Source organism: Nerophis ophidion, linkage group LG09 (genome assembly GCF_033978795.1).
Source record: "Nerophis ophidion isolate RoL-2023_Sa linkage group LG09, RoL_Noph_v1.0, whole genome shotgun sequence".
NCBI classification, from domain to species: Eukaryota; Metazoa; Chordata; class Actinopteri; order Syngnathiformes; family Syngnathidae; genus Nerophis; species Nerophis ophidion.
This window is the reverse complement of record NC_084619.1, coordinates 31,203,497-31,225,730: the sequence shown is the minus strand read 5'-3', so window position 1 is coordinate 31,225,730 and position 22,234 is coordinate 31,203,497. Positions and strand designations below refer to the sequence as shown.

The 22,234-nt window shown below is 37.5% G+C and overlaps 1 protein-coding gene across 1 annotated transcript; it reads left to right on the top strand.

Annotated features, from left to right (window-relative positions):
• Nucleotides 1–14,812: 14,812 nt before the first annotated feature.
• atoh7 (atonal bHLH transcription factor 7) lies at nt 14,813–15,396 on the top strand. The gene has a single exon (XM_061909947.1). It carries the CDS (start codon nt 14,881–14,883, stop codon nt 15,304–15,306), a length of 426 nt encoding a protein of 141 aa, XP_061765931.1. The 5' UTR covers nt 14,813–14,880; the 3' UTR covers nt 15,307–15,396.
• Nucleotides 15,397–22,234: the final 6,838 nt, after the last annotated feature.

The window sequence follows — 22,234 nt, the reverse complement described above, 5'->3', positions numbered from 1 at the left end:
AGACACAGGACCACATCATCTGCAAAAAGCAGAGACCTAATTCTACAGCATCCAAAACGGATCTCCTTAACGCCCTGACTGTACACAAAAGTTTTATCCACAAAAGTTATGAACAGAATCATTGACAAAGGGCAGCCCTGGCGGAGTCCAACCCTCACTAAAATTGGTTCCGACTTATTGCCGGCAATGCAGACCAGGCTCTGACACTGATCATACAGGGAGCGGACCGCCACAATCAGGTTTTCTGATACCCCATACTCTCTGAGCACTCCCCACAGGACTTCCCAAGGGACACGGTCGAATGCCTTCTCCAAGTCCACAAAGCACATATAGACTGGTTGGGCAAAGTCCCATGCACCCTCAAGGACCCTGCCGAGAGTAAAGAGCTGGTCCACAGTTCCACGACCAGGACGAAAACCACACTGCTCCTCCCGAATCCGAGGTTCGACCATCTGGCGTAGTCTCCTCTCCAGTACACCTGAACAGACTTTACCAGGAAGGTTAAGGACTTTGAACCCACGATAGTTGCAACACACCCTCCGGTTCCCCTTCTTAAAGAGAGGAGCCACCATCCTGGTCTGCCAAACCACAGGCTTGTCAACCAAAACAGCCCCACCACATCCAGAGCCTTGGGAGTCACTGTTGTTACCTTCAAAGCCCTCTAAAACAACTTCAAAACCCTCCATCAGCGTTTTTTATTCACACTGCAAGTCTATGTATAATGTAGTAGCATACACTTTAATAACAATATGTAATATGTTCAATATTTACCATAATTTTATCATTGTCTGCACAGCCGGAACTAATTCATCGGCGCATTTATTTCCGTTTCCATAACAGCGCACTTCCGACAATAAATTTGTTCCTACTCCCTGAATTAAACGCGAATGTGTTATCTAATCATGGCAGACTTGGTAGTTGACAACAAAGATGACTGTTTTTGGACAAATGATTCACAGCCTTATTTTTTTTCAAAGTAAATGTACGGAGGATGAACTACTGGTTATAGACGTCAACACAAAGAACAGGCTGAAAGATTGGAGCAGACAGAAGCCCAGAGAGTGCGACTTGTGAAAATTTTGAGCCAAGCTACGCCAAATTAATGGAGGGCCCAAATCAGAAGGAAACGTCCCTGGCCAGCTGGACCAAACAGACAACTGTCCATGGAGTGACTCACACTTTATTTTGATCATGATACACGCAGTACGCCATGTGTGGTATTACAACTACAGTCGGGATAGTCTTGTACAAACAAAACATGAAATGTGGGCTAATACTTAACAAATACTGTAAAATTATTGTTCATGTTTTTCAGTCAGTACAGATTGGTGTTCTATCGCAGTGTTGCGGATAAGAAACGCAAAACTCGTTTCGCACTGATATATTTGATAATGTTAAATACGTTTTGGATACTGTTGTTATCAAATACTTAAAGGCCTACTGAAATGAGATTTTCTTATTCAAATGGGGATAGCTGGTCCTTTCTACGTGTCATACTTGATCATTTTGCGATATTGCCATATTTTTACTGAAAGGATTTAGTAGAGAACATCCACGATAAAGTTCGCAACTTTCGGTGTTAAGAGAAATGCCCTGCCTCTACCGGAAGTTGCAGACGATGACGTCACAAGTGTGGGGGCTCCTCACATATTCACATTATTGTTAATGGCAGCCTCCAACAAAAAGTGCTATTCGGACCGAGAAAACGACAATTTCCCCAGTAATTTGAGCGAGGATGAAAGATTCGTGTTTGAGGATATTGATAGTGACGGACTGGAAAAAAATAAATGATAAAAAAAAAACAAGTTAAAAAAAAATGCGATTGCAATGGGGCGGATTCTGATGTTTTTAGAGACATTTACTGGGATAATTCTGGGAAATCCCTTATCTTTTTATTGTGTTGCTAGTGTTTTATTGAGTTAAATAGTACCTGATAGTCGGAGGTGTACGTCCACGGGTGTCTTGACGCCAATGTCTCAGGGGAGTCGACGGCAGCTTTATGGACGGCACAAGCTCAGCTTTTCTTCGGTAAGAAGCAAATTTTTACCACAATTTTCTCACCGAAAACTGCTGGTTGACATTCCGTCGTGATTCATGCTTGCTTGACCGCTCTCTGATCCATTGTAAAGTTTCACCTCCAGGAATTTTAAACAAGGAATCACCGTGTGTTTGTGAGGCTAAAGGCTAAAGCTTCCCAACTCGATGTTTCTACTGTGACTTCTCCAATATTAATTGAACAAATTGCAAAAGATTCAGCAACACAGATGTCCAAAATACTGTATAATTATGCCGTTAAAGCAGATGACTTTTAGCTGTGTGTGTGTGCAGCGCTCATATTTCCTTAAAACCTGTGACGTCTTGCGTACACGTCATCATTACACGACGTTTTCAAGACGAAACTCCCGGGAAATTTAAAATTGTAATTTTGTAAACTAAAAAGGCCGTATTGGCATGTGTTGCAATGTTAATATTTCATCATTGATATATAAACTATCAGACTGTGTGGTGGGTAGTAGTGGGTTTCAGTAGGCCTTTAATGGTCCCTATTGTTTAAATAAAATATTTTGACTGTTTCTTACCTTCCTGTGTTTGTATCTGAAGCAGCAGTATCTATCCTCCATAAAAGTACTTTGTATGATTACATTCATTTTGTCTTACAGTCCAGTTTAGAGAAGTATTTGATCCTGGATATAAAATGTAGTCTCCCAAATTGGCAGACATATTAATTTCATTCAAATCAAAGCAGTAAAACATTGTTTGTGCATCTGACAAAAAACACAAACGGTGGCTTCTTGTTTTATAATGCCATGTTTGTAATAAATAAAGTTGTTTAGAAATAACCCACTGCCTTACTTGCTGGTTGTAAACATTGTAGAGACATGCGTCTGCTAATTTGATTGCCCCACTTCTCTCAGAGTAGCGCTTGGTGCGGGTGTCAAAAAATGTGTTTTTCAGACTACTTGCGATTATTTTTATTTTTAACGATTCTTAATCGATTAAAAAAAAATACAAATCTATATATATAATTTTTTTAAAGTGTCCTTTAATCTGCTCAGGCAACTCATATTGTTGATGTTTGGGAAGTATTTTATAAAACAAAACCAGTTTTCTTATAAGTAATATAGAATACAATCCAAGCTGTTCATCTATTTTATGGAGGAATGTAGATAATCATAGAATCAAAGTATAGATTTTGAATCCAAAATTTATTCTGAATCGAATCGTGACCCCTCAAGAATCGAATTGATTCGTGTGGTGCCCAAAGATTCACAGCCCTAGTACTTTGGCATTGGAGGACTTGTAGCCTCCAGCTTCTCTTCTCACTTTTAGAGTGAGAAGAGAAGCCGGGGACGGCGTGGCGCAGTTCGAAGTGTGGCTGTGCCAGCAACCTGAGGGTTCCTGGTTCAGTCCCCACATTCTACCATCCTTTTTTTTTTTTTTTTTTTTTGTGTCCTGTCCAGCTTCTCAGGCAAATCATATAGTTGATCTAGATGTCCATATCGGCTGTTCAGATTTACTTTACAAAAGAGAAGTGTAGGATACTTCACTTGTTGTCTTATTTGAATTTGACTTTATTAAATGTATTTATATTGTCATTTGGTGCAGCCAAATGATAAGGAGGCGATAGAAAGAGAAAAAAAGGAAGACAGGGGGAAATTGTGGGGATAAGAGGTGGATTAGACAGAGAGACAAAATCAACAATAGAAAACACAACAATAACAACAACAATAGAACAACACCAGCACATACATAATATGTACAAATATGATCGTAAAAGTGATAGCAAAGAAGAAGTTAGTGAAATAAATAATAATATAGAAATGACAATGAGGATTTTTACACTACAACTTGAGCAATACATATACCAATAGAAAAAGCGCTATTGATTATGAACGATACCAATAGTTTACCTCTATTATCAACAACACAGTTGTTCAAATGCAACAATATGTATACAAAATGATAACTAGAAAGATTAAAAAAATATAAATAAATAAAAAAGATTAAAAAAGGAATACCGAAAGATGAAGGGGAAGAGAGAGAGGCAACCTATATTAATCTTGTAGATTGTTACAGAAACAATGGGTTAAGCTTTGTCAGTATGCCTTGTGTTCCCCAGTTTACCCTAGGGCAACAACGTTAATATGTTTGATGAAACGTGATTATGTGCATGAGTGTATGTATGTATATGTACTTGTATATGAACAGAATGTGTGTATGAATGTTTGTACAGTAAATGTATATGTACAGTATATGTATGTTTGTTTGTACAGTGAATGTATATGTACAGTATGTGTATGTTTGTACAGTGAATGTATATGTACAGTATGTGTATGTTTGTACCGTGAATGTGCGCGTGGATGGACGGACTTGGAGTATGTAGGTATGTACTGTATTTGTGTATGTATGTGGGAGCGTAGGTACCTCTGTTTGTACGTTTGTATGTATTAATAACGGTGTGTGTGTGTGTGTGTGTGTGTGTGTGTGTGTGTGTGTGTGTGTGTGTGTGTGTGTGTGTGTGTGTGTGTGTGTGTGTGTGTGTGTGTGTGAGTATATGTGAGTTTGTATGTACAATATATTTGACTCCCAGTGTGCATGGGAGCTACCATCTACCTTCCTAGTCACATCCGTTGTGTCCTTAAGCAAGACACTTCACCCTTGCTCCTGATGGGTCCTGGTTAGCGCCTTGCATGGCAGCTCCCGCCATCAGTGTGTGAATGTGTGTGTGAATGGGTGAATGTGGAAGTAGTGTCAAAGCACTTTGGGTTCCTTAAAAAGGTAGAAAAGCGCTGTACAAGTACAACTCATTTACCATTTACCAATTATCAAGAAAAATTGCCCCACATTTACATTTAAAACATTAAACACGTTGGAGATTCTACAGTGTACAGACTACACATTCATGGAAAAAAGATATATCTGCAAACAAAACTTTAGCAACAATGTTTAAGTATACCAGCAGTAAGCCACGCCCTCTTCCTTTTACACATACACACACCAGGAGCTGAAGTGGGAACACACGCAGAAGCCTTATGATTAGCTTGGCTGCAAATTAGGGTTGTACGGTATACCGACCGGTATTAGTATAGTACCGCGATACTAATGAATCATATTCTTTACTATACCGCCTCTGAAACGTACACCATCCCCACGCACCCCTGACATTGCTGTTTTACAAGCAGATGAGCATGTTCGGCAACGCACAATCATGGAATACTTACAAACAGACACAGTGTGTCGACAGAAAATGGAGAACGGACGCATTTTGGCTTAAAAACGAACAATAAAGGTGAAGGTATAACACTGAAATGCCCACTGAAAGAGGTGCTTTAAGACATGGCTAGCCAGCTAGCGGCTATTTTAGCTACTTCTAAATCACTAATCCTGGCCTCCATGGCAACAATAAAGTAAGTTTCTTACAAGTATCATCCCTGCAGGACAAGGAATAGTTAAATATTTGTTATTATTTGTTCACTCTATATCTCCTCTCTGTTGGAGAGATTTTTAGGAGGCATGGAGTGTCTTATCACTTTTATGCGGACGACTGCCAAATTTATATGCCGATTTCAAAAGACCACGGCCCCCTGAAACCCCTTCTCAACTGTCTATGCGACGTCAAGGCTTGGTTAGCCCAGAATTATTAAATAATGAATGAGGGAAATACTGAAATTTTAGTTTTTTGTCCGGCCCTCACTGACTTGGGACCATTGCAAAATGATGTACGTCCCAAAGTCAGCAGCCTTGGCGTCACTATAGAGAGCGATTTTAAACTTGACAAACAAGTCAATGGCGTTTTAAAATCGTCTTTTTATCATCTTCGTCTTTTAGCAAAGGTAAAACCGTTTTTATCTTTAACCTTTTTGAACAAGTCTTGCATGCTTTTATTTAGAGTCGCCTGGACTACTGCAATGCACTTTATGCTGGCATTAGCCAAAAAGCTCTCTCACGGTTGCAGTTAGTCCAGAACGCTGCAGCACGACTTTTAACAGGGGCCAGGAAACGCCAGCATATAACCCCAATCCTTGAGAGTTTGCACTAGCTCCCTGTTCATTTTAGAATTGATTTTAAAACCTTGCTCTCTGTTTTTAAAGCTTTACATGGACTGGCACCTCTTTATATTTCGAACCTCATCGAAACTTACAATCCTGCGCGCGCTCTGAGGTCCGAGAGCCAGCTCCAGCTCGTGGTGCCCAAGACCAGACTTAAAACCAGGGGAGACAAGGCCTTCTCTGTGGTCGGCCCTAAGCTCTGGAACACTCTGCCCCTCCATGTTCAAAGTGCTCCCACAGTGGAGTGTTTTAAGTCGCGTCTTAAGACCCATTTTTATTTTTTGGCTTTTAACACCACGTGAGTTGTGTGGTCCTCTGTTGCCCTCTGTGTTTTAAAATGTTGATTTCTATTTACTGTTTTATTTGGTTTCACCCTTAAAATCTTTTTTAATCATATTTACTTTATATTGTTTCTATATTGGCATTTTATGTATTTATTTATTATTATTTATTATCATTTCTTTGTATTTTTTGTTTTTATTCAGTCATTGGTAGAGCTCAGGAAAATATTTGAATGTTGTTTTTAATATTGTTGTGCAGCACTTTGGAAACATTTTGTTGTTTAAATATGCTATATAAATTAAGTGGATTGGATTGGATTGGAAATATGCTTCACTACACACCGTAGCTAACCGGCATCAAAATGTAAACAAACGCAACGTAATCTACACCTAACATCCTCTGTTATGATACCAAGTACAGTAGCGTATCTCGTCGATACTACTATAATTACGTCTACAAACCCCGTTTCCATATGAGTTGAGAAATTGTGTTAGATGTAAATATAAATGGAATACAATGATTTGCAAATCTTTTTCAACCCATATTTAGTTAAATGCACAACAAAGACAAGATATTTGATGTTTAAACTCATAAACTTTATTTTTTTTTTTGCAAATAATAATTAACTTAGAATTTCCAGGCTGCAACACGTGCCAAAGTAGTTTGGAAAGGGCATGTTCACCACTGTGTTACATCACATTTTCTTTTAACAACACTCAATAAACGTTTGGGAACTGAGGAAACTAATTGTTGAAGCTTTGAAAGTGGAATTATTTCCCATTCTTATTTTATGTAGAGCTTCAGTCGTTCAACAGTCCGGGGTCTCCGCTGTCGTATTTTACGCTTCATGATGCGCCACACATTTTCGATGGGAGACAGGTCTGGACTGCAGGTGGGCCAGGAAAGTACCCACACTCTTTTACTACGAAGCCACGCTGTTGTAACACGTGGCTTAGCATTGTCTTGCTGAAATAAACAGGGGCGTCCATGATAATGTTGCTTGGATGACAACATATGTTGCTCCAAAACCTGTATGGACCATTCAGCATTAATGGTGCATTCACAGATGTGTAAGTTACCCATGCCTTGGGTACTAATATACACCCCCATTCCATCACAGATAATGGCTTTCGAACTTTGCGGCTATAACAATCCGTATGGTTATTTTCCTCTTTGTTCTGGAGGACACCACGTCCACAGTTTCAAAATATAATTTGAAATGTGGAATCGTCAGACCACAGAACACTTTTCCACTTTGCATCAGTGCATCATAGATGATCTTGGGCCCAGCAAAGCCGGCGGTGTTTCTGGGTTTTGTTGATAAATGGGTTTTGCTTTTCATAGTAGAGCTTTAACTTGCACTTACAGATGTAGCGACCAACTGTAGTTACTGACAGTGGTTTTATGAAGTGTTCCTGAGCCCATGTGGTGATGTCCTTTACACACTGATGTCGGGTTTTGATGCAGTACCACCTGAGGGATCAAAGGTCCGTAATATCATCGCTTACGTGCAGTGATTTCTCCAGATTCTCTGAACCTTTTGATGATTTTACGGACCGCAGATGGTAAAATCCCTAAATTCCTCGCAATAGCTCGTTGAGAAATGTTGTTCTAAAGCTGTTTGACAATTTGCTTACAAAGTGGTGACCCTCACCCCATCCTTGTTTGTGAATTACTTAACATTTCATGGAAGCTGCTTTTATACCCAATCATGGCACCCACCTGTTCCCAAATAGCCTGCACAGCTGTGGGATGTTCCAAATAAGTGTTTGATGAGCATTCCTCAACTTTTTCAGTATTTATTGCCACTTTTTCCAACTTCTTTGTCACGTGTTGCTGGCATCAAATTCTAAAGTTAATGATTATTTGCAAACAAAAAAATGTTTATCAGTTTGAACATCAAATATGTTGTCTTTGTAGCATATTCAACTGAATATGGGTTGAAAATTATTTGTAAATCATTGTATTTTGTTTATATTTACATCCAACACAATTTCCCAACTCAAATGGAAACGGGGTTTGTATATTTTTTGGAATCACAACATCTTGGGGCGGCATGGCGTAGTGGGTAGAGCGGCCGTGCCAGAAACCTGAGGGTTGCAGGTTCGCTTCCCACCTATGGACATCAAAGTCGCTGCCGTTGTGTCCTTGGGCAGGACACTTCACCCTTTGCCCCCGGTGCCGCTCACACCGGTGAATGATTGGTGGTGGTCGGAGGGGCCGTAGGCGCAAACTGGCAGCCACGCTTCCGTCAGTCTACCCCAGGGCAGCTGTGGCTACAGATGTAGCTTACCACCACCAGGTGTGAATGAATGATGGGTTCCCGCTTCTCTGTGAGTGCTTTGAGTGTATAACAATAGAAAAGCGCAATATAAATCTAATCCATTATTATTATTATTTTTATTATTATCTTCTTTCGTTGTATTTTTATTGACATTATGTTTATAAACTCAGGAAATATGTCCCTGGACACATGAGGACATTGAATATGACCAATGTATGATCTTGTAACTACTTGGTATCAGATCGATCCCCAAATTTGAGGCATCATCCAAAGCTAATGTACAGTATCAAACAACAGAAGAATAAGTGATTATTACATTTTAACAGAAGTGTAAATAAAACATGTTAAAAGAGAAAGTAAGCAGATATTAACAGTAAATGATCAAGTAGATTAATAATCAATTTTCTAACACTTGTCTTTGATAATTTTGACAAAATAATAGAATGATAAATGACACAATATGTTACAGTATATGTCAGTAGCTAAATTAGGGAGCCTTTGTTTACTTACTTACTACTAAATGACAAGTTGTCTTGTATGTTTTCTATTTTATTTAAGAACAAACGTGCAATAAGAAACATATGTTTAATATACCCTAAGATGTTTTATTAAAATAAAGCCAATAGTGCTAATTTTTGTGGTCCCCTTTATTTAGAAAAGTATTGAAAACTGCCGAAAAGTATTGAAATAATTTTGGTACCGGTACCAAAATATTGGTATCGGGACAACACTAGTGCAAATGTAGTAATTTTACTCAAGTACATGTTGAAAAGCGATTTTAATCATACAGAAAATATATTCATAACTGTTTCATTGCCATATATTAATATTTATTTTAGGGTTACATTCTTTCTTTTCTGCTGACCGCACGTCCCTGGTTACCATACAAGAACCGTACAATAGTAGCAAATGACAATAATAATAATTCAAGTGTCGTGGTGAAGCAAAATGTCTGCTTTAACTTGATACATCAAGACATATCAGCTCGGTTAAAACAATAAAAGTGACTTTGTTTAAAAACTGTGGGTTTGTTTTGAAGTAAAAACAAAAAGGCGATCCCGTGAGCCAATTAAGCATAGCTAATCAGTCCAATTAGCAAGGAAGAGAGTTCAAATAGGCATAAAATTACATTCACCTTATGTGACCCAATTACACTGGCGGCCTCGTTTGACCAGCTGCCAGGCCGAGTTGTTCGCTGGCTATTAGTTTGTGTGTGATGGAAAAAAAGGCCCAAAAAATTAATAAAATACTAGATTTAAAGCCAATTGTTTGTAATCAATTAATACTCTGGAGTTGTGGTTGTTACAACAGTCACCTTCATATTTACAGAATGTTGCAGAACAATGAATTCATTAATTCAGAACAATTCCAGCACATGTTTCTGATAGTGAGGCTAAATCCTTGCACTTTCTTCAGGACTAAAACATACGCTTTATGGCTTAATCTCCATTTTCTCCATAAAGGGATGTGGATTAAACGTGGTATGTGTTTCTGACAAGGCAGACGGGTCACTCCTCAGCTGTGACATATGGCTTTTGATATCACGACTGAGTCGTAGGTGCTCAAACCAGCCAATCGTGTCACGGGTTAGGGGGAGGGAAGACACAAAAAAAAGGGTGCAAGACACGGAAAGGCCAGACAAGACAAGCAGCAGCTGGCAAACTACATCAATCTGTAATCAATGAACCAACTGGTAGATGGGATTATATGCCTAATTGCACAGCGAACCGGTCCATCCCAAAACGAGCCGAAAGCATCAGCTTGCGTCCATGACCCAATAGCAAGGGCGGCCATTATTCTGGGCCTCCATAGTGATTAATCATTCATAACCTGCCTCCGATGCCAAGTCTGGACTTGGTCAATACTCAGCAGCAGAATAGAGTCAGTTCATTAGGGAAATGATGCTCATAGCTGCACAATGCTCCAAACACACAACAAATAGGAAAACCTATACAAAAGAACACTGAAAATATTACAGCAAAATATTATTCATTATTCAAAAATATTTGTATATTGTAAGAAATTATTTGTCTGCAGTTTTTTTTAAAGAGTCTGTTGAGAAAAAAAACTGCAGAAAAAAATTATATTTGTGCAAAAGTGACTTTTACGTTTAAAAGTCACTTTTTTTATGTTTAAAAGTCACTTTTGCAAAAATATATTTGTCATGTCAATGACTCTTCTTTGAAAATATTTCTTTGATTTTCAGTATTTAATATATAAAGGTATAAAAAGGCTGAAGCCACAATAATGACTGCTCCCTAAGAAAATAAGATGAATAGTGAAATACTACTACTACATCATATAATAACAGTGTTTCCCATACATTCATTATGTGGTGCTACCTGTTCACCCTTGCTCATTAACACTTCATCACACACCTTGTCTGGTTTAGCATAAGAAGCCAGAGCAGGAGGGATCGGTGTTGATTTGGTCACTATATTCAGCATGGAATCAGACCCCTTTGAGGTGTTACTTTTTTTAAAACAAAGCAAGGCGAGACATGACTAGTGTAGACTGTAATAAATACTTGTATTGCTGTTTTCAACAACCCCCTCCCCCATTTAAAAGCTCTCAGAGGCTAGATGTTTGTGGTTTGTGACATGAAAAAAAACACAAAAAGAAGCGAGTTTGTTTTGCTGTTTTCTATTTTGTTGTAAATTGTCAGTTATGCTGATCTGAGCAATAAGTCATTCCTTACATCATCATGAGACTCACTAACTACTATAATAATCATAGTGTGCACACATGAAAAAATAATTGATTCTAAATATAATACAAATACTAAATCTTGAACACTGCTTTTAAATAATGTATGATTGTTGGCGTCCAGTGAGGGTGCATTCCACATTTGTGTGACCAGATGGGAAAATTTTAAAATCTGTATCTTTCCTCTCGGCCCAATACACAGATTAATCAATTATTCATTTCACATGTGCCTGGCTGTACTTAAGGACACTAATGTACCCCACATGCTGTTATTTACTAAAGCCACAGTACATTTTAACAACCAGGACAAATCCGAGAGATAATACAGCAAATAAGTATTGTCCTTTTCAAGTTTTGACACAGTAATCTGTGCACCATATTTGACCGTATTGCTGCGGAGCTTTAATCCCATGATTTTCACTTTAAATCCCTCAGGTTATAGAACTCACTCACACTTATGATGCCTCAGGCTAATCTCAGATTATGCCTCTCATCACATGGTCACCAGCTAAATGGGAATTGAGAGGAGGCTTGGTGGCGTTTGTAACATGATATAAGTTGATATAGTTGGAAAATACATGACATTCATTCAATATTAGAAGTCTATTACAAATCTTATGTTTTGGTGATTTAGGATGATTGTGAATAAATAAACCTACTCTGTAGCAAGGAAGTATGTGTTTGCAATATTATATGAACACAAATTGTATTTTAGAGTTTTCATTAAATATACCAGCAATGATTTGAAAACCTGAAAAACCATGAAACATTTTCAAAGTATTGTCAATGGGTATATTATTTTTAGAAAGAGACATTGTACCATGGTAGTGTATTATCATCCTAAAACAATACATGATGTAGTTATACATTTAAATCATTTAGATTTTAAAAATGTGTAAGTTTACCATTAATTTCATTTTTAACATACTTTATTTTGGAGGTGTCAAAAATTACGAGTTAACTCAGGTGATTAATTACAAAAAATATTGCATTAGTCGTGTGTCACACATTTATTTTGACTGTACATGTTCTTTTTCCTTAACTGTGGACCTGAAATATTGTTATACGGTCAGTGATCAGGTCATTGCGTACGGGCAAAAGCGTTTGCACGGGTGCAAAGATGATTAAGGGGGCTACAACTGTCCTCAATGGCAATTTTCACTCCAGAAAAACCTTGACGGGACTTTAAATAAAACTGTTACCAGGTTTTTAGCAAATAAATTTGGTGCATTTAAATGACACATTCAAAAAATGTCCTTTATGACATTCTGACAATAAAATTGCATTTGCATCCAAATACTCGGGTCTTTTTTAAAGTTACTTTAAATTGAGCAGCTAGCAAAGATAAAGAAACGTGATGCAATGAAGACGAAAAAGTGTTTTACAGTTTCATTCATAAGATGACTTAAAGGAATAGTTCAAGTCTGGGGTTCTGTCATGTCCAATGTTATTATAACTGAAAATATGAGAAAGTACTTCACATTTTGAATATTTTTTTTAATGTAAAAAAGAGTGTCCATCAAAAACGTTGAAAAGAAGATGGATAAAGGAGGTGTTTTACTATAGATACATATTGTGCACAAGAAAGGACATGGCATACAAAATAAGTACATTTTCTGACACACACACACATATATATATATATATATATATATATATATATATATATATGTATATATATACATACATATATATACATATATATGTACATATATACATATACATATATGTATAGATATATATTCATATTTATACATATACACATGTATATATATGTATATATATATATATATATATATATATATTTATATATATAAATATATACGTGTGTGTGTGTGTGTGTGTGTGTGTGTGTGTGTGTGTGTGTGTGTGTGTGTGTGTGTGTGTGTGTGTGTGTGTGTGCGTGTGTGTGTGTGTGTGTGTGTGTGTGTGTGTGTGTGTGAATATTAGGGCTGTCAAGTGTTTAATCTTTTTAATCAGATTAATCACATTCTTAAACTGTGATTAGTCGTTTGCCTATTTAAAATGTGCGAAAAGAAAATACCCCAATATTTGGAAACAAATGCAATTTTGTTGTCAAAACATAAACCCCGTTTCCATACGAGTTGGGAAATTGTGTTGGATGTAAATATAAACGGAATACAATGATTTGCAAATCATTTTCAACCCATATTCAGATGAATATGCTACAAAGACAACATATTTGATGTACAAACTGATAAACATTTTTTTTTTGCAAATAATCATTAACATTAGAATTTGATGCCAGCAACAAGTGACAAAGAAGTTGGGAAAGGTGGCAATAAATACTAATAAAGTTGAGGAATGCTCATCAAACATTATTTGGAACATCCCACAGGTGTGCAGGCTAATTGGAAACAGGTGGGTGCCATGATTGGGTATAAAAACAGCTTACCACAAAATGCTCAGTCTTTCATAAGAAAGGATGGGGCGAGGTACACCCCTTTGTCCACAACTGCGTGAACAAATAATCAAACAGTTTAAGAACAACGTTTCTCCAAGTGCAATTGCAAGGAATTTAGGGATTTCAACATCTACGGTCCATAATATCATCAACGGTTCAGAGAATCTGGAGAAATCACTCCACGTAAGCGGCATGGCCGGAAACCAACATCGAATGACCGTGACCTTCGATCCCTCAGACGGCACTGTATCAAAAACAGACATCAAACTCTAAAGGATATCACCACACGGGCTCAGGAACACTTCAGAAAACCACTGTCACTAAATACAGTTTGTCGCTACATCTGTAAGTGCAAGTTAAAGCTCTACCATGCAAAGCGAAAACCATTTATCAACAACATCCAGAAACACCGCCGGCTTCTCTGGGCCCCGAGATCATCTAAGGTGGACTGATGCAAAGTGGAAAGGTGTTCTGTAGTCTAACGAGTCCACATTTCAAATTGTTTTTGGAAATATTCGACATCGTGTCATCCGGACCAAAGAGGAAGCGAACCATCCAGACTGTTATCGACGCAAAGTCTATATACATTTATATATATATATATATATATATATATATATATATATATATATATATATATATATATATATATATATATATATATATATATATATATAAAATATATATATATAAATACATGCATGCATGCATCATCTAGTACCGGTAAAAGTTTGTTTGTGGAGTTGTGCTAGCAGATGGTAGACTTATGTGTGTGTCGGGGACACATGGCTCCACTTCATGGCCACATAGCCCAGCCCAAGATAATTGGAATTTCATTAGGGTTTTTTTTGTTGTTTTTGTGTTTGTGTGTAAGTGGACTGTGTGTGCATATACGTGTGTATGTGCTGAGAGTGGGTGTGTAGGAGTCTGCTTAATGGGTCTAAGGGGGTGGCAGAGGGCAGGGACCCCACCTGCTGCCACCTGTTCATCTTGTGCGTGTCTTATAAAAGCTGCTGCCTGCTGTGCACCACAGACACTTTGGAGTCTTCAGGCTGTTCACCTCCTGGAGATTTCACTATTTGCTGCCTAAACCCAAAGAACAATCTGACACTGAGGTTGTAAAACAAAAAAACATGAAGCCTCGTCGCTCCAGCTGCACTGACTCAGGATCTGAGTCCTCAGAACTGGACTCCAAGAGCCCAGAGAAATACGAGCCTGCCACACGGCGAAGGATGGCCGCCAATGCCAGAGAGCGGAAAAGGATGCAGGGCTTGAACACGGCTTTCGACCGATTACGAAAGGTGGTCCCTCAATGGGGTCAGGACAAGAAATTGTCCAAGTACGAAACCCTGCAGATGGCTCTCAGCTACATCATGGCCCTCAACCGGATCCTGATGGATGCCAAGCGACACAATGCCACTCACAGGCAGTGGCGGGACTTGCAGTTTGACTGCGTGCAGGCTGACAACCACCAGTACCTGATGGGGTACGACTCCGCGGGGGAGGACTATATCACCTCTTTCTCCTACCAGCTTGACGGCCATCAGCTGCACACTTGAAAAAAAGAAACAAAGCCGCTGTTTCGCGTGTAGAACAGTCATGTTGCAAGTTGCAACGTGAACCATTCTTTCTCCGCTTGAGGAGACGGTAAATACGTTTGTATTGACTTATTTCTTTGTTTGACTTCTATTTTTTAAGTCTTGGCTGTGTTTTTGTTCAATGCATGCACATGGTGTCGTGATGATGATTGTGCATCTGTAGCCAATTTCTGATATGGACCTAAATGTGCAATTTTCAAGGACTTCAGAGAACTATCTAGGTATTGCGTATACAGTAGGTCATCCAACAATCCATTCATTTTCTACTGCTTATTTCCTTTGGGATCGCAAGGGGCGCTGGTGCACAGTAGGTCATGTGAATATGTATTTTTCTAGAGCTGTTGTTTTTCTACATGCTAAATTATGTTTTTGGATTGAGAATAAAAATATTTGGTAAGAAATGGCATCTTTGTCTCCGCTTCCTTAAAAAATATATTGGTGTGGTGTGGCTCAGTTGGTAGAGCGTCCAGCATCCAGAGGGTTCCAGGTTTGATTCCAGCTTCAGCCATCTTAATCATTGCTTGGGCAGGACACTTTACCCACCTTTCTCCCAGTGCCACCCACACTGGTTTAAATGGAGCTTAAAGATATAGATAATGGGTTTCACTATGTAAAACTATTTGAGTCTTGTAGGAAAAAGCGCTGGGTAAGTATAATTCCTTTAACATTTATAATTTGTTGTTAGACTGTAGCCCTGCAGCAGAAATTTACCTTCAACCTCTTGAGACCCAGCAATGTGTTTTCGTCCTCTGTTAGAAACAAGCGGTTCACCGCCTTATTCTCATGCAAAGACATTTTTGGCGTAAAAACTAGGAAAATAGAATCTTGCTCACGATTTTATTTGGATTCGTGGGGTGACGATTTGATTGAAAATTCACTGTCAATTCAAACCAATTCATGCTGCAGTATAAAAATTATAATATAGCCTTTTAAAAACTTGTTTTTGTTCAAATGAATGTGTAAACATTTTTTTTTTATCTGTTTTGGAAAATTATGAATACATTTTTAGAATCACAAAAAATAAGAATTACAATTTGGTTAGAATGAAAACAACATTTCAGCACCCTTATTTGGGTGTTTAAGTATTCTTGCGATTTAATCTAATAAAAATGACAATCAGTTAGCATTTTTCAGAGGCACTGAAGAAGTTAATTATTAATAACTTGTATCATCTTCTAGAGCGATCGAAAGTAACAAGTAAACTAATATTATTAATCACAAAAAGTATGCCTTTCATAATGTATATATGCAGATTAATCATGTAATTTATTTTAACCACACATGCCCCTTTACCTTAACCATGATCAGGTCAATGCAAAGATGAGCGTGGAGACTGACTGGTGTGCTCACAGGCGAATTTCACTTCAAAAGAAAACTGACTTGAATTTAGATAAAACGGTTACCAAATTTTAAGCAAACAAATTCAAGTAAAAGATTCAAGTAAAACATTAAAAAATGTTCCTGGATGACATTTTGACAATAAATGGCATTTGTGCCCAAATAAGGTTTTTGAATTAATTAAAATTGTGCAACCAAATATTAACCTAGGATTAATTATGATTACCGGTAATCATAATGTAAAAAGTGTTTAAAGTTTTTTTTTAATCATTTGACAGCACCATTACTTACATGATTAGCTGAGATAGGCGCCAGCACCCCCCGCGACCCCAAAAGGGAATAAGCGGTAGATAATGGATGGATGGATGTTATATTCTTTTTCTTTTATTTATTTTCTACCACTTCTCCCTCTATTTTTATATATTACTATTATTACTTGTATTATTATTGATTTGATGTTATTTGCATTTATTCATATTTAATTCATATATATGTTTTAAGATATTATTTGCATTTTTTTTAATATTATGCATTTTACTTATATTCTCCAATGGTGGCGTTTCACTCAATCCTCAGTGTTATGCTATGTCTTGTTATTGTCCACTGGTTTAAATGTAACTTAGATATTGGGTTTCACTATGTACAAACCCTGTTTCCATATGAGTTGGGAAATTGTGTTAGATGTAAATATAAACAGAATACAATGATTTGCAAATCCTTTTCAACCCATATTCAGTTGAATGCACTACACAGACAAGATATTTGATGTTCAAACTATTAAACTTGATTTTTTTTTGCAAATAATAATTAACTTAGAATTTCATGGCTGCAACACGTGCCAAAGTCGTTGGGAAAGGGCATGTTCACCACTGTGTTACATCACTTTTTCTTTTAACAACACTCAATAAACGTTTGGGAACTGAGGAAACTAATTGTTGAAGCTTTGAAAGTGGAATTATTTTTCATTCTTGTTTTATGTAGAGCTTTAGTCATATTTTACGCTTCATAATGCGCCAAACATTTTTGATGGGAGACAGGTCTGGACTGCAGGCGGGCCAGGAGAGTACCCGCACTCTTTTACTACAAAACCACGCTGTTGTAACACGTGGCTTAGCATTGTCTTGCTGAAATAAACAGGGGCGTCCATGGTAAAGTTTTTGGATGACAACATATGTTGCTCCAAAACCTGTATGGACCATTCAGCATTAATGTTGCCTTCACAGATGTGTACGTTACCCATGCCTTGGGCACTAATACACCCCCATACCATCACAGATGCTGGCTTTTGAACTTTGCGCCTATAACAATCCGGATGGTTATTTTCCTCTTTGTTCCAGAACACACCACGTCCACAGTTTCCAAATATAATTTGAAATGTGGACTCATCAGACCACACAACACTTTTCCACTTTGTATCAGTCCATCTCAGATGAGCTCGGGCCCAGCGAAGCCAGCGGTGTTCGTTGGTGTTGTTGATAAATGGGTTTTTCTTTGCATAGCAGAGTTTAACTTGCACTTACAGATGTAGCAACCAACTGTTGTTACTGACAGTGGTTTTACGAAGTGTTCCTGAGCCATGTGGTGATATCCTTTACACACTGATGTCGGGTTTTGATGCAGTACCACCTGAGGGTTCAAAGGGCCGTAATATCATCGCTTACGTGCAGTGATTTCTCCAGATTTTCTGAACCTTTTGATGATTTTACGGACCGTACATGGTAAAATCCCTAAATTCCTTGCAATAGCTCGTTGAGAAATGTTGTTCTAAAACTGTTTGACTATTTGCTCACGCAGTTGTGGACAAACGGGTGTACCTCGCCCCATCCTTGTTTGTGAACTACTTAGCATTTCATTGAAGCTGCTTTTATACCTAATCATGGCACCCACCTGTTCCCAATTAGCTTGCACACCTGTGGGATGTTCCAAATTCGTGTTTAATGAGCATTTCTCAACTTTATCAGTATTTATTGCCCCCATTCCCAACTTCTTTGTCACGTGTTGCTGGCATCAAATTCTAAAGTTAATGATTATTTGTAAAAAAAAAAAAAAGGGTTTTCAGTTTGAACATCAAATATGTTGTCTTTGTAGCATATTCAACTGAATATGGGTTGAAAATTATTTGCAAATCATTGTATTCCGTTTATATTTACATCTAACACAATTTCCCAACTCATATGGAAACAGGATTTGTAAAAGCGCTTTGAGTCACTCAAGAAAAGTGCTATATAAATACAATTCACTCCACAGTGCTGTGTGTTTCCTTTTTTTATTTGTGCTATGGTAATAGAATTTGATTCAAGTTATGGGTTTTTTTCAAAGTAGAAGGTGTCTGTTTTTCATCAATAGTGTGGTTAGAAGTGGTTTTGGTAACAGTCGTTTTGTTTTTTTTCAAGATACCAAAGACACATTGTTGTAATGTACTCTATTAACTACTTTTTCATAGCAAATGAAGAAAAACTGCTAATTGTAATGTAGTGTATTATTTACAATGGATTTTATAATATTTTTTTCTCTCATCCAAACAGTAGAAAAAGTTACCACTAGACCCAGTTAAAGACAATCTACCATTGTGTCATATTGTTTCCATCCAAGATGATTATTGAACTGCAGAAACGTGTACATTTCTGGGTCTTATTGCGCAAAACAAGGTTATTATAGTACTTTCTTTATTCTGCATCAAGTTAACTCACCAATGATTGGAGGTCATGTCCACTTGCTGAGCTGTAAATCTTCCCTTTGTCCACAGCATCTGCGCGCAGAGATAAGACAATCTTGCGTCAGCAGGGTACAAAAATAAAAAGACATAAAATATACTTTATAGGCGGCAGCTGCTTTTGTTCGAAAAAGTTGCATTATTGTTATTTTCAATTAGGTACATTTTGGATTTCTTTGTACTTTGTCTGGTATGAGTAGGTCGACACAAGACTGTTTATTGTTGCATCGCTACAGATTTAAATGGCAATCATTGGCCATTGTTGCAGATTTGAAAAGTTTGTATGGTGGCACAAGACAGAGCAGATTAAGGAAGCCTACAAGAAAGATCTTGACCTGGCTTCAGCCGAGGAGCAGAAATTAAACTCTATTGTGTGCTAATGGCTGTGCGTAATCGCTTAGTCCTGGGTCGTTGAGGCGTGAGCATCCAGAGCTGGACCCAAACACGATCTGCATTAAATATAAGACATGTTTTCACTGTAATGCCCAACTGCCACTCGACTGCTGATTAAGAGCAAACATCTAAAAATATAATGTGCAGTTTGTGGTTCATTTTTGTCTAAAATATCCACATCAAGGGACTCCACATGTATAATATGTGACATGAGCTGCAAGGGGCGTTTAGTTTTGGAGGTGGCAAACATTGATACAGATGGTCATAATGATTCATTTGCCACATTGAATGAGTCAAAAGTGCGTGTCAGTGACACTGCAATCACGCTCTTCATTAATTCAGTCACAAGCAGAGAACAGTTGGCCCCAGGAACCAAAAATTGACGTGCAATTAATTGGTTTCCTCACTCGGAGCACGTTATTGCATTAGTTGTTAATCAGTGGTGACAACAATGTGCCCAGCAGGACAGTAATTGAGAGGACTGAAGCAAATGACAATGATGTCATGTTGCATTATTGGACTTGCAAGATACTTCATATTTTTTTAGATATTATGAAATACTTCACACGAAAGAGCCCTAGCTAAATGCTATTGAATTTGTTCACATTAGTATGCTACATGGCCATGAGGTTTTAGTAACGATCTGAATAAAGCGGTTATCATAGTATGGCATTAATAGAAGTCTTGTTGCACAGTTCAAACATACTGTAATTGTATTCATATCCTAAAAACATTAGAATTAAGTGACAATGTGCTTTCCGAAAACGGCAAAATACACACTTGTTAAAGCTTATTCATTAGATACTGTATTTGTTATTTTGATTTTGACAAGAACTTTTACAATCAGTAGAATATGTTACCCTTTCTCAATACAGGCATAGTGTTGTAACGTTACCAATATTTTGGTACCGGTACTAAAATTATTTCAATACTTTTCGGTACTTTTTTAAATAAAGGGGACCACAAAAAAATTGCATTGATGGCTTTATTTTAGCAAAGAATCTTAGAGTAAATCAAACTTTTTTTCTTTTTGCAGATAAGTCCTTAAAATAGGGGTGTCAAACGTACGGCCCGCGAACTGGTTTTATCCGGCCCACGGGATGAGTTTGCTAAGTATACAAATCGACCTAAAATTTTTGAATGAAAGAAACAGCTCTTCCACATGTGTCTACTGGATGTTGCAATAGCAATTATTTGTATCTCTGGATGATGGTACATATGTACAAAATAAACCACATGATATTAGTACATTGATCGAGGAAAATGATCAAACTATATACATGGCATACTGTAATTTGATTTTGATATTTTTTTATCTTAAAAATTGAAAATGAACACCATTGAGTTGACTGATGAACATTATCACATCATTCATTCAGAAAATATAAATAATGACACATAAAGATAGAATACTATCAACCGCGGCATGTAAGTGTAAAAAAACAACAACATTATGATTTGAACATTTTCAGAATGTGCTTCTTCTATTTTTAAACACAGAAAACAATCGGAAGGTGTCTTTATTTTTAAGTTATCGTGCTGGGATTTTACCAGTCCGGCCCACTTGGGAGTAGATTTTTCTCTATGTAGCCCCCGATCTAAAATGAGTTTGACACCCCTGCCTTAAATAAAATAGTGAACATACAAGACAACTTGTCTTTAGTAAGTAAACAAACAAAGGCTCCTAACTAGTCTGCTGACATATGCAGTAACATACTGAGTCATTTATCATTCTATTTTGTCATCATTATTAAGGAAAAGTGGTAGAAAATTAATAATTAATGTACTTGTTCATTTGCTGTTAATATCTGCTTACTTTCTCTTTTAACATGTTCTGTCTCCACTTCTGTTAAAATGGAATAATCACTTATTCTTCGTTGTTTGATGCTTTACATTAGTTTTGGATGATACCACAAATTTGGGTATCAATCCATTACCAAGTAGTTACAGGATCATACATTGGTCATATTCAAAGTCCTGATGTGTTCAGGGACATATTTCCTGAGTTTATAAACAACAGAGACATTTTTTTTTAAACAAAAGATGATGTGATGCCAAAAAATATTGTCGTAATCATGGTTGTATCGACTAGATACAGTATGTGCCTGTACTTGGTATCATTACAGTGGCTGTTAGGTGTAGATCCACCCATGGCGTTTGTTTACATTGTGATGCTGGTGAGCTACGGCGTGTTGTGAAGCATGTTTACTGTAGCTATTCCTCGTCCTGCAGGGATGATACTTGTAAGAAACTTACTTTATTTGTCGGCATGGAGACCAGGATTTGTGATTTAGAAGTAGCTACAACACTGCCAACGGCATGTCTTAAAGCACCTCTTCCTGAGGGTGTTTCAGTGTTATAACTTCACCTTTATCGTCATTTTTTACACCAAAATGTGTCTGTTCTCCCTTTTCTATCTACACACTGTGTCTGCTTGTAAGCATA